The sequence below is a fragment of the Girardinichthys multiradiatus genome, chromosome 13 (assembly GCF_021462225.1).
Source record: "Girardinichthys multiradiatus isolate DD_20200921_A chromosome 13, DD_fGirMul_XY1, whole genome shotgun sequence".
Taxonomy (NCBI): Eukaryota; Metazoa; Chordata; class Actinopteri; order Cyprinodontiformes; family Goodeidae; genus Girardinichthys; species Girardinichthys multiradiatus.
The window spans coordinates 7776086-7790020 of NC_061806.1; the positions used below are offsets into that span (position 1 = coordinate 7776086).

The following is a 13935-nucleotide window of genomic DNA, read 5'->3' on the forward strand; positions in this document are numbered from 1 at the left end:
AACCCTGAAACTGGATATCAAAATGCACAGTAAATTCAAATTTTCAAAAATAGTTCTCACATAGCAACTATTTCAAAGAAGCTAATATTTAGGCACTTGGAACCATTTACAGTTTACGTCTTTGGCCTCTTTACCCCCCCAGTCAGGTCAGGAGAAACCACAGAAAGAACAACATGCACAAAACTGCTTTCAGACTTTATACCAACTATTTACATTTCATCGAAACCTCTATCAGAAATTAAACAGACCTAACAAAGTTCCTGTCACAAATAAACCCATATTTTCCCTACACCTTCATTAGGGTTAAAGGCTGTCAACAAAGCAAAAACACACTGTTTATAAGTTTTTATTTTTTACCACCCTCCTCCCCTTTTTTTACAGCAGTATTAATCAAAATAACTTATGTTTTTGATTTACCGTACAATTTGGCATAAAAAGCAAAGACATATTTCTGTTCAAACTGAGTGTGAACACATTAATTTTAAAAAGCAAAACTGATACAGAGGTAAAGATTCCATAGTGTCACGTTCCGGTTGACCTCCAGCACAGGTCAGACTGCATTCTGGCTCACTCACGGCTCTGTCACCGGTTCAGTATGTCAGCTAGAATCCATTTAGTTCTTCAGCAACATTTCTCAGAATTGCCAATCTCATCTCAAAGCTAGTTTTTCCTCAAGATTATGGACCGAACATGTTACTTCTCGTCACCTGTTAGTTGGCATAATAAATATATTGACTAAGGTATATGTACATATTCTGCTGTATATGTGTTCAGGAGGAATTCCTAATAAATTACATGGGACACAATCATGACCAAAAAGCTTGATATGCATTCATATTCAATCCATCCATTGTCTTCTGCCTATCCGAGATCGGGTCGCGTGGGCAACAGGTAGAGAGAAACCCAGACATCCCTTTTCCCGGGCGACACCCTTCGGCTTATTCTGCAGGACCCCAAGGGTTTCAAGGCCAGTTAGTATACAGGTCCTTCTCAAAATATAAGCATATTGTGATAAAGTTTATTATTTTCCATAATGTCATGATGAAAAGTTAACATTCATATATTTTAGATTCATTGCATACTAACTGAAATATTTCAGGTCTTTTATTGTCTTAATACGGATCATTTTGGCATACAGCTCATGAAAACCCAAAATTCCTATCTCACAAAATTAGCATATTTCATCCGACCAATAAAAGAAAAGTGTTTTTAATACAAAAAACGTCAACCTTCAAATAATCGTGTACAGTTATGCACTCAATACTTGGTCGGGAATCCTTTTGCAGAAATGACTGCTTCAATGCGGCGTAGCATGGAGGCAATCAGCCTGTGGCACTGCTGAGGTCTTATGGAGGCCCAGGATGTTTCGATAGCGGCCTTTAGCTCATCCAGAGTGTTGGGTCTTGAGTCTCTCAACGTTCTCTTCACAATATCCCACAGATTCTCTATGGGATTCAGGTCAAGAGAGTTGGCAGGCCAATTGAGCACAGTGATACCATGGTCAGTAAACCATTTACCAGTGACTTTGGCACTGTGAGCAGGTGCCAGGTCATGCTGAAAAATGAAATCTTCATCTCCATAAAGCTTTTCAGCAGATGGAAGCATGAAGTGCTCCAAAATCTCCTGATAGCCAGCTGCATTGACCCTGCCCTTGATAAAACACAGTGGACCAGCACCAGCAGCTGACACAGCACCCCAGACCATCACTGACTGTGGGTACTTGACACTGGACTTCTGGCATTTTGGCATTTCCTTCTCCCCAGTCTTCCTCCAGTCTCTGGCACCTTGATTTCCAAATGACATGCAGAATTTGCTTTCATCCGAAAAAAGTACTTTGGACCACTGAGCAACGGTCCAGTGCTGCTTCTCTGTAGCCCAGGTCAGGCGCTTCTGCCGCTGTTTCTGGTTCAAAAGTGGCTTGACCTGGGGACCTCTCCACAATCTTCCTCAGGGTCCGGTCACCTCTTCTCGTTGTGCAGCGTTTTCTGCCACACTTTTTCCTTCCCACAGACTTCCCACTGAGGTGCCTTGATACAACACTCTGGGAACAGCCTATTCGTTCAGAAATTTCTTTCTGTGTCTTACCCTCTTGCTTGAGGGTGTCAATAGTGGCCTTCTGGACAGCAGTCAGGTCGGCAGTCTTACCCATGATTGGGGTTTTGAGTGATGAACCAGGCTGGGAGTTTTAAAGGCCTCAGGAATCTTTTGCAGGTGTTTAGAGTTAACTCGTTGATTCAGATGATTAGGTTCATAGCTCGTTTAGAGACCCTTTTAATGATATGCTAATTTTGTGAGATATGAATTTTGGGTTTTCATGAGCTGTATGCCAAAATAATCCGTATTAAGACAATAAAAGACCTGAAATATTTCAGCTAGTGTGCAATGAATCTAAAATATATGAATGTAAAATTTTCATCATGACATTATGGAAAATAATGAACTTTATCACAAAATGATAATATTTTGAGAAGGACCTGTATGTAGTACCTCCAGCGAGTTCTGGGTCTTCCTGGGGGTCTCCTGGGCACGTCCCACTAGAGAGTGTTAGCAGCAGTGTTGTTGCTTTTTTGTTTTAAATAAAAGCTATTTGATCACTTGATATACCTTGATATTAGGTTATACAATAAGAATCTCATATCAGCCCATGCCTAGGTCTGAACCATGCGTTAATAGCTTTGCATTAGCTTGTGATATTTTATATCACCTAGGCCTGTTGTAAGCTCTGCAACCCATACTTCCCATAATCCCAGTTGATTGACCATTACAGCCTTGACAGAGCCAGAATGCAACACTGATACCTGTGGTGGACGCAGCAAGTAAAACATGCTCACCTTATAACAATATAAAATACAAGGATCTTCACATATCCGTAATGACAATCCTCAGCTGCAGGGCAGCCATGTTTGGTAAGAGTTACTACGCGTAGACATGGACTGAACTTGTGCCACGTAGTAGTTGCTAAAGTTGACATCTCTGACATACGGAGCAGGCTGGTAGTAGCAGGTGATGTTGGACAGAGCAGGGATGGCATAGTGTTCGGCCATAACACGCAGTGCCAGGGCGGATATCAGAGCTAGCGTCTGGCGGCGCTCGTGGCCCATCAGACACACAGTGCTTTCATCCACCACCTGCCTCAGCGTCAGCAGGTACTCATAGCGCTTTTGCTCGATTCCAACAAAGTGGTTTTGCAGATATGCCTCCAGTTTCCTCTGCTGCTCACATATGTCAGGAAAGTCAATGAAGAAGCGTGAGCACATGTAGCGCTGCATCTGTTTCATGTGACTCTCGGAGGACGGACGGAAGCCGCGCACCAGGAGGTGGCAATACTTTAGCAGCCCGCCGCCCCGGATCTCTTCCGGGCTTTGGGTGGCAATAATTCTGGAGCGGAGATGTTCTAGAGCTTCTTCAAAGTCTCCATACATGCTCTCACCCTGCACACTAGGGTGAAAGGTCTCAGACATGGCCGTCTCCAAGCACCGGTCAAACAGCAGCAATGAGTCCAGCGAGATCTGAAAGGAGTCCACGCTGAACTCGAACTGCCTCCTCAGAGAGTCGACGAACTTAAGCTCCACATTCTTACCCGTGTTGTTGGACAGCGAGATGAGGCTCCAGCGGTCCGTGTCATTGCAAACTTTCACCAGTTTCTGCACGTAAGCCTCCTTCAGGGCAAGGGCTGTGATTCTCTCCCTGCACACTCCTTCAGGCAGGAAGTCCACCAGGCAGTCCAGCACCACGTCCTTTACTAGACGAAAAGCTTTATCGTCAGAAAGATGTAGGCCAAATATTAGGTCAAGGTCTTTGTAGCCAAGGCCGTTGTCCTGATGAAGTACGTGGCTGGCTGCAGAGCCGTTAAGCTTTACATCACGCACAACCACACCCTTCTCCTCCAGTCGAGCTCTGACCACCTGAAACATGCAGGGAAGAAGACAGAAAACTGAGTGATGTGGTTCTAAAACAAGATATAAATCTGGGGAAGCCTGCAAAGTAAGCACGGTTTTAAACATGCTCCCTGTTTCAGCTAACAGTTATTTCCAACCTGCTGTTAGAAAATGAAAAGTTGCAGTGAGTGTGGCATGAATATTATACATTGCAATAGTATTCAGCCCCCTAAACATCAAAGAGGGCTGAATACTAAACCACAAATTTATTTTATTGGGATTTTATGTGACAAACTAGCACAAACTGGTGCATCATTTTGAATCAGAAGGAAAATGATACATGGTTTTCAAAACGTTTACAAATTAAAATCTAAAAAGTGTGGTGTATATTTGTGTTAGGCCCCATGAGTCAAAACATTGTAGAACCACCTTTTGCTGCAGTTATAGCTACAAAGTTGTTTGAGCTATACCTTTATTAGCTTTGCACATTTAGAGAGGGAAATTTCCTCCTTCTTCTTTCCCAAAACACTGACCATCCCATTCGAACACATGAATATTCTTTAATCTAAACCTTTTCCATCTTAGCCCTGGCAGATTGTACTCGTACTCGTCATCTTCCGCTTTATCCGGGACCAGGTCGCGGGGGCAGCAGACTCAGAAGACGCCCAGACGTCCCTCTCCCCAGACACCTCCACCAGCTCCTCGAGGAGGAGCCAAAGGCATTCCCAGGCCAGCCAAGAAACATAGTCCCTCCAGCGTGTCCTGGGCCGTCCCCTGGGCCTCCTCCCGGTGGGACGTCCCTGTAACACCTCCCGAGGAAGGCGTCCAGGAGGCTTCCGGTATAGATACCCGAGCCACTTCAACTGGCTCCTCTCGATGTGGAGGATCAGCGGCTCTACTCCGAGCCCCTCCTGGATGGCCAAGCTACTCACCCTATCTCTAAGGGAGTGCCCGGCCACCCTACGGAGGAAGCTAATTTCAGCTGCTTGTATCCAGGATCTCGTTCTTTCGGTCATGACCCAAAGTTCATGGCCATAGGTGAGGGTAGGAACATACACCGAACGGTATATCGAGAGCTTCACTTTTCTGCTCAGCTCTCTCTTCACCACAACGGACCGGCACAGTCTCCCGCTCCATTTTTCCCTCACTCGTGGACAAGATCCCGAGATACTTGAACTCCTCCGCTTGAGGGGCTGGCAGATTGTTTTCCTGCTAAAAGTGCCACAGTGGCAGGTCTATAGCTGTCTTCAACATGTTTTCTTCCAGGAATCTCTTGGCTCCAACCTTCTTCCCATCAACTCTGATTAGATTCCCTGTCTCTGATAAAGAAAAGCATCCCCACAGCAAGATGCTGCCACCACCATGTTTTACTGTGGTGATGGTGTGTTCAGGATTCAGGCCAAGTTACTCTCTCACTACACAATGTTTTGCATAGTCCTATTTGCCACAATCTTTGTAGGGGACCCAGGAAACATGTGGAAGAAGGTAAAATTCCAATAAAATACAATTTGTGGTTGTAACTTGACAAAATGTATAAAGGTCAAGGGATGTAAAAACGTTTGCAGGGGGATTCTGTTTTTTGTAGGTAAATGGAATTTAGTTTGTGAAGCAGATTGAATTTCAGTTTCAGTATGCTGCTCCAGAGCACTGACAGCAAAGTGGTTGCATAGACAATTCGATACATCACCCAAAATAATGATACCTGAGATAGCTATCTGTTGCCTGCAGGTGACACTGGCCTACATATTGTAAATCAGATCTCTAGCAAAGCAAATACCTGGTTCAGCAGACTAACCTGATAGGACATGAGTTACACAGATCATCAGCACAACAGATGTAAATTCTCATCGACTGTGAATGTGGTTTATTTGACAACTGGAGCACACACCACTCAAGTACTCTTGGGATAGTTGGGAACATTTCTGAACTGTGCAGACACATTCATGTTTCCTGTATTTTTCACCACATTGATGAAGCTAAAGACTAATCCAAAACACAGCTGTCCATTTACAAACTTTCACTGAGCCTTAGGGATCCATCACTGTTGTAGTTTTGGTTTTTAATATAAACACATGTCAAAGTACACATAAAAGCTGCTGTGTTATTTCCCTAAACCAAACATTGGGTTTAAGCTGTTGGGTTTATTTAATCAAACATTGGGTCAGTGTGTGTTCATGGTTCTTCGTCCCGTATGTCTCTGTGTTCCCTTGTGACAAAAAAGTGGTACACAGCCTTGCAGGGACTTCTCTTTCATGATGTTTCCTTCTGGTTCTTCTCCTGTGCATCTGTTTTCTGCTGTCTGAGACATTCATTTAATAGATGATCATTGGAGGCCATCTTTGCAATGTATTTTTGCTGTTTCATCCTGGATGGTGGCTCTAACGTTCACTGAGCATCAGCCGTCCTCCTTCCTCTAAGTGTACAGTGTAAGGGTCCTGGACTTTGGGGGCAACCCTTGGTGCATTGTGGGGAGCTTCCTCGTCTGGATATCAGTAGCTTTTATTTCCTAGTCAACAGCTTACATCTAGTAGTAACCAGAGAAAAAAGCTCATCTCTACATTTTATTTTTTGTCTTTGAAAACAATATAGAATATCTGATGAATGCTAAGTTGTTTATACTGTGCTGTTTATGCTTGCAAATCTAAAACAGTCTAACTTTAATTAGAAAATATTAAATACTTTGTGGGAAGAAATTACACATGGTTTCATAGCTCACTGAAAAAACTATGACCTCATTTTTAAAACAGTAGGTCTGAGTTAACAGTAGGTCAGAATCTGTCTGTGTCTCCTTTGAGGAGCAGAAGAAACACAGCTCCTCTCCCCCTACATTAAACCCATCCTAAAGGAGTCATAAAATGACTTCTGCATTTCCCACATGACGCACCAGCACCTGGTACACCCAGCAAGGGGAGACACTTTCGTCAATTCCCGGAGCAAAGAAGCCTTGTAAAATACGTCCGCAAACACACCAGACTGTCCAGTGTTGACAACGCCTTGGCACTGAATAATAGTCTCTCCACACTTCTTGTGCTGCCTCGATAATTTCCTCAACTGTGTCACCGAAGCTGAAGTCCGCATATGTTTTTATTACGGAAGTTTAAAATTACACAACTATTTACCAAACCATGATTCCCTGGACATACATGAAAGCACTGGGCAGTGAGTCAGATAATCTTCTCAAGCCAATGGCAGCTAAGATCGAGCAGTCCCGGACCTTGGAATTCCCTCAACAACTAATCCAGCCAGTCAGTCACACTGGCAAGAAGCAGAGGGGCTTTTCCTCTGGTTGGAAAACCTCGCCAGAATTTTGCCTGAGTGATCATTAGACCTGTGTGCTGGTACCAGTGCAAGTAATTGGCTGAAATGTGAAGCTGTTGTTCCTCTATGAGGTATGTTTTTGTGGTTAATGAAGTATTTGTTCCACTGCTTTAAGGATTCACAGAATGTCTCAGTCATGTTTTGTATGATAGAACTAGTTCCAAGGCACCCATTTAAGGAGATATTTGGTGCATTAGATATTTTAGCTGACTGTGTAAGGTGAAAGTTTATTTACCTCCCAGAAAGACAAACATATATATGCAGCAAGACTTGAAAGTTATTCACACTTTTGACTCTGACTCATTTCTAGCTGTAGATGTGCAAGGATAGTAGAGATAGCAAGAACATTTGCACTTTTATTCAAATCCATTTGTAATTTTTCATGTGATTCACAACTATGTGCTACATTGTGAGGATCTTAATGTTTTTACAAGGCACTGTATACTATTATAATAGTAAAAACATTAATTGAATGATATATTTCCCTAGCTTCCCTGCTCTGGGAGCATGTGGTGTCTTCATTTTGATCAGCCTCAACAAAGCATAGTGAGGGGTTGTTTTACAGCCCAGCAAGTCCTAAGCTGAACAGGGAAGCATCTGGTCTTTGCTTACCTCACGGCCATGTTGTCTAGCATTATAACAGTCAGTAATCCATTCCTCACAGTCTGATTCTTTTTCAGGCAAAGCTATCCATGACAGAGCAGTTCCAGGAAATTTGTACCCTTACCACCCTTCACATAACCTAAGAAACCTTTTGTTGAGTATCTGTGTTTCCCATTGTGTTGTGTGACAAAACATGGAGGCTGTGGAGTAGCCCACTGAAAGAGCAACATGAGTCACCATTGTGGGTTCCAGCTGTGGTTTGATAACTGCTGATGTTAAATGAGTCTGAGAGTACGGAGGTGTCATTAACAGTAGAAGTTTTCCTGCACTACTCCCAATGCTCACTCGCAACCTGACCACAAACAGATGGTTTTTAAATCCAGCCAGTGGACTGCTGAAAGGAGGTGGGTGGGGGGGCTACTGTGACTATTAGGAAGCCTAATGGCGTCATCCACTATGGAATGGTAAGGAGTGGCTATAAAACCACTTCTATTTGTCTTATGTGTATGGTTCTGTCTGGCGTTTTGGTTTAACATGATGACCTTGAGGTAGAAACATTTGTGGGCTTACATGCGGGAGTGATTTAGATATCTAAATGTCTAAATCAGCCTCTGATTCCAGCCACCATTCTTGTTTATTATGGTAAGAAAAGTTGTATAATTTAATACCATTATACTATTTAACATTTTCTCAATACTTGTTGTTAAATCACATACAATACTCCTAACCACAACTACAAGTTCTGTACTGACATCACCATTATTTAACATAAACATTTGTAAAGTCATCATGTGTTTATTGCGGTTTTGCTGGACATGCAAATATAATTTTCACAACTGCCACAAAAAATAAACCTATTCCATCCACATGAAGCAGCAGGGGGGCTATCAGGTTCAAAGCCACACCACAGGAAGAAAGCATTCCTGGCAGCAAAGTACATCTCACAGTGAACCCTGTCAGACCCCTGAAGTGGAGGTCAATAGACACAGGCAAAAATGATCAGAGAATTAGCTAGTAGTGGATTTATGTCCCCCAAGAGACTGAAGGCTAGAGTAAAATGTTTTCACTCAGCAGGTACAGAAGGGGAATGCTTGTCTTAGTGAGTAGTGGAGGAAGTTCTTAAGGCAGAACAACAATTTTTCTACACAACTATGAAATCTAGTGACACCACTAAAAATAAAGCATGCTCCGGAAAAAATTCTACTCTACAAATAAACTGTGATCTTGCACTTTTATTAAGCTGCTGTACCACTGTTCCCTATTGTGCCATGTATGCTGCCGTTTTAAAAAGAACACATTATGTGATTTTAAATGTGAAGCAAGTAAGGGAATTTTGTGAAACTTCAAGTTGTGTCAAGCTTTTCAAGTATATGTGACGCTTTTGAAACGCTCCCATTCTGAACAGTGCATGTGTACTGAGATTAATGGTGTGTAATTCCATTGTATTCCGCTTTATCATAACCGGGTGCAGAAAAGTAAAGTAAAATGAACCATCAATATATTTTTTTTCATAATAAGGAATTGAATAACTACCTGGGAATGAAACTTTAATGCTCTACGAGTGACCCCAGGTGGTCATATAATTATTAGCCCAATTAACCAGACAGTGATGACATCAGTTTCAGTTTTAAGCATTCAGCATCCATTGGAGAGTGAAGTGTTCGGATAACATAGCATGGGATCAAGTGCTGCAACATTTAAGTTGCATTGACTGTGTAGCATTGGTGCATATGGCATTCATGGCGTTCGTGAGATGCTGTGTTCCTGCTGCAGAATTTTTCAATATGTCCAAATAATCCACAGCATAAAGGCTTATCTGGTGATCACATTTGAGGTGAATGTGAAAAAGGATTATGAAGGGGTGTTTTTTCTATGCTATCATGTATTTCATTGCATTGAAAATGAATGCCTGACACTCAATGGTGACAGGGGTAAAAACATTAAAAAGAAAGATTTAGGGCATTTAGGGCAAAATGCATTCTGTAACACCAACTTGTTTTAAAATAATGCTTAGTTGTGGTGCTAAGACAACTTACTTTAGTTTGAAATCAGCATGGGCTAGTATGAAATTCTCACAACATGTTAACTGTGACTAAAAATACAATGGTACATCTAGAATGTTTTTTCCAATAGACAAACTTAAGCAAATGTTTAGAACACTCTAGCCTGTTGGTTGCTTGACAGACATGCTCCTCTTGTCTTACAAACTTTAGTTTCTATTACTTTTGTAAGCTAAAATACTTCCAAACAGCAAATTTGTCTTTTTTTTGTAAGGAAGGGAAAAACTATAGTAGTCTTCTTTCAGCCAGGTGCCCTGCATAGCGACAGGTAGGGGAGGGGCTGGGCCGCATTACTCTAACCTCCATATAGCTGGAGAACAGTTCAGTCACTCTGGCACTTTCTCTGGCTTCTTCTTAAAAGTCCTTTAAAAAACATAAGAATGGTGTGACAGAATGTATTTGCAACATTAAAACCCTAAATTTTATAAACCTGTGTATAGCTGGATACTGGTAATCGACTCATGCCTTTTATAAAATAGGTAGCATGATAGAGAGCTATAGGCAGCGTTAAAAACCACAGAAACAACTGTTGCTGACCGGCCTTTTAAAAATGCATCAATGAAACATCAAACAAAACCTGCTAAAAAGCCAAGAACAATAATTTTTCTCAACTTTGGAGTTTGAACCATGAAATAGATTTTCATACTGTTATTGTTCTTATGTTTCAATAAGTATTGACTCCTTAAAATAACAGAGGAGGGACGTGTACTTCAAGCCATAGATGCCAAGAAGTATTAACAGTATATTATCCTATAGTCACACAATTCTTGAAATAAACCATCTCTTATGAGGGTTAAGAAATACAGGAGCTGACTTCAACTAAGCCATTATGATTCTAATCTGAGGAAGTTTAGACATACTGTACCTGAGGGAAGCTACTTTATCACATCCACAATCTAATGTAGACAGATTTTAGGAACTGCTTTATTATTCTGGACTATTTGAGTTTTTCATTTAAAAATATGAGGGTGTCGATGAAACTGGGCTGAGGACTTCCAGTGAATGTTGTCCACTCATCTGAAGTCCTGCCAGAGAACACACTCTCTCTGATGGACCAGATGTTGGGGGTATGCACACATATGGAGGAGCTCCACTGGTGTATATGTTGTTGCTGTAACTTCCGAAATTCCAAAGTAATGATTTTTGTCTGAGTAAATCTATTAGCTGAATTTGACTTGAGGTTAGCACTATCTGATCTTTTTACTAACAGATATCAAGAACTTTAAAATGCATTCATCAAAATAACACAGTTTTTGCAATGTGTATGTAACCTGTAGTACATAATTCTCTTAGTGTCTTCATTTGGTATAAATCCAGATTAGATGGTCCCTGCATGTGAAGCTTGTGTGAGAATGGCAAAGCCCAAAGCAGACTTGTAAAAAATCTAGCAAATGCTTTTATACGAACCTTTAAACAGTCAACATGTTTGCAAATGGCAGTTATTTACACACAAACCTATGATTATATGCACTGGAAACTGAGCTTGGAGGAGGTGCGCCTCCAGTGATCTTCCTGTATGTAACACATACAGAGAACAGAACAGGTATTGCGTTCATGGTCAGATTGACAATCTGATATAAAACTAAATCACTTTAAAAAGTAAAACATCATTGGAGATAATAGATTACTAATTATTTGTTTTTTGTTTTTATGAGACAGTTATGTTAATTGGAAATGCTTTAGATGTTCTGTTTTCAGTTCATGTTTCACAGAGGCAGATTATTGGGGGTGCACCGCCTCCAACAGCCATTTACTGTGTAAATAATATTTGGCTTCTGTATAAATAGCCACCCAATGTCAATGTAATGACAGTTTAACGGTTCCTATAAACACATAGGAGTTCCAATAAACTTCTATAATATCTTTGAGATTTGAGCTGGTATGAGATCAACTAATCAGAATTTCCACTAAATGAAGACACCAAGAGAGTTATCTACTGGAGGTAAGAAATTAAATACTTCTAACATTTTAACACAACCTTTATTCAAAAATTCAGAACTGACCATTTAAGGAAACTGCTATTTCAACACCTGTATCGCAAAGGGATAAACGACTTATGTTTTCAGAACAAATATGCCCCAAATCACAAATCGTTTTTTTTTTACTTTTATGTCCAAATAGCAGCTGAATATTTTTGAAAGGAACTTTTGTTTCATCAGGAATAATCAGTTTTTATTCTGTTGCTGTGAACCAAAGCTAACAAAGTTACATGATCTCCACCAACAAAGCCCTCACACCAGGCATTGTTCAAGCTGAATTAAACCAAATTTTCAGATGCCTGAACATTGTTTCATGTGCAATGTTTTTTTTTTTTTTTTTGTTTGAACTCATAATTATTTGTTTTATTCTCGCTTTCCAAAAAATTTAAATTCAGGAACCTTCCAGACTACATCCAAAATCAAAAAGCTTGACCAAAAATGTCAGAAAATCACATTGGGCTTTTCAGCAGTTACAGATAGCCTCTGTGGAACACGTGAGAGAAGCCGAGGGCGAATTTTCCGAAAGCTGCTCTCTTAAAAATACTGCGGTTCATGCAAAAAAAACTCTGGTGTCTCCGTTGCCTACAGGACTGTATAATGAAGGAAATACATTAGCAGGGGGGTGTCCAGAGCAGATGGTAGGGGCCTCCTTGATGATAAAGTCCTTTAAAACACGTGTGTTTGCACAGGGGTACCCCCACCCCGGACAGGATGACTTCTGAAAATATGAATCATTTAAGAGAAATATATGGTAGATTAAAGACCTCTGAAGAACATCCAGCAAAACAGCAGCACAGACGTTTCCTTAACTTATCTGAAAGGACCTACAGAAAAGGGTTGACACAGGAAAAGTAGTAGTTAGCTAGTGAAACACTGCAGTCACCGAGTTAGGTCATCCCTCCTGACATGTCTGCATCACTGGTATGAGCAATTAAATTAGTTTGAAGCAGAGAGTACAGGTTATCAGCAGAGGAAAATACAGTCACCTGTTAATAGAGGAGGAAAATCTAAATAACATTTTAAGTAAGTATTAGTATTATTTTTTGGGGCTGCCGTACTTAATATAAAGTGAAGTTTCATCACTTTTCTGTAGGAAAATAAAATGTGTTGCACATCCTGGAGCTTCAGTTCATGACTTGTGGAGGTCATATACATCAGGCCCAAGGCAGAAAGAAACTAAGCTGCTGTTGTGACTGTGACCCCCCCTCCAGTCTGCAATGAAACGCTTTGTTGCATTTTTTATGACTTCCAGACCAAATGTGTGACAAAAAACATATCAACAATGTTTTATTGCTATTTATTTGATAAATAATCTGAACTGAAAATGGGGCCCTGAATGTAATTTTGCTTAGGGCCCCATTAAATCACGGGCCGGCTCTGCGCGCTATCTCCTTCCAATTTAATGTAAAATCTCACCTGGACGATCTGCCGGGGCTTCACTGACAGCGTGGGGAAGTTCCCCCGGCCGTGGATGGGCACGCTCTCCCCGAGGATGGAGTCCAAGCGCCGCACCTGATCCCAAGACAGCAAGCTGACCCGCCGACTCTGCTCCGCGGCGGCACCGGACGACATGACGACCGGGACGGATGGACGCTGCTGCAGGTATGGAAGTCCTCTGCGAAGAGATGGTGGGCTTAGATTGACAGCGGCTGGAGAGTCGCTTCCTCTCTCACAAAGATCCAGAACGCTGTTCGGTGTTTGGAAAGTTTGGTAAATCAGCGATCTCCCAGAACCAGCAGCTACTAGTAACTGTGTTCCTCGCAGTCCTCTCCGCAGATTTAAGACTCTTCGGGACTCGCACTCGCACTTTTTCACCCGGCTGGGATCACAACGAGCCTCCCCATTGGCTGGACACAGATTTATGAAGGCTCTGACATCCAGAAGGCTGCACTAACTTAACACACCTACCTCTCATGCGTCAGACCGACGTTCTGACTCTGACAGCGCAATCAAACCACTTTATTGGATTTTTTTTTACAAGCTTCTGTCGTATGACACTGTAAGAAAAAGTCACTGTCAGAAATTTGATCTATAAAAACACTTTCCCCTTAATATGCAGAAGTGAACATTTATATAAGATGCACACATTAATAAAAG

General features: G+C 41.5%; 1 protein-coding gene across 1 annotated transcript; it reads right to left on the reverse strand.

The window, feature by feature from the left end:
- Window positions 1–2366: 2366 nt before the first annotated feature.
- LOC124879375 (terminal nucleotidyltransferase 5B-like) lies at window positions 2367–13753 on the reverse strand. Its single transcript, XM_047383904.1, has 3 exons — window positions 13747–13753; window positions 13255–13685; window positions 2367–3905 (listed from the first exon to the last, which is right to left on the reverse strand). The coding sequence occupies exons 1-3, from the start codon at window positions 13751–13753 to the stop codon at window positions 2883–2885; spliced, it is 1461 nt and encodes a 486-aa protein (XP_047239860.1). The 3' UTR covers window positions 2367–2882.
- Window positions 13754–13935: the final 182 nt, after the last annotated feature.

Coding starts and splice junctions, on each gene's coding strand:
- LOC124879375 (XM_047383904.1), bottom strand. Junction 3,906..13,254: donor AGCCCCGGCAGATCGTCCAG/GTGAGATTTTAC, acceptor TGCATGTTTCAG/GTGGTCAGAGCTCGACTGGA.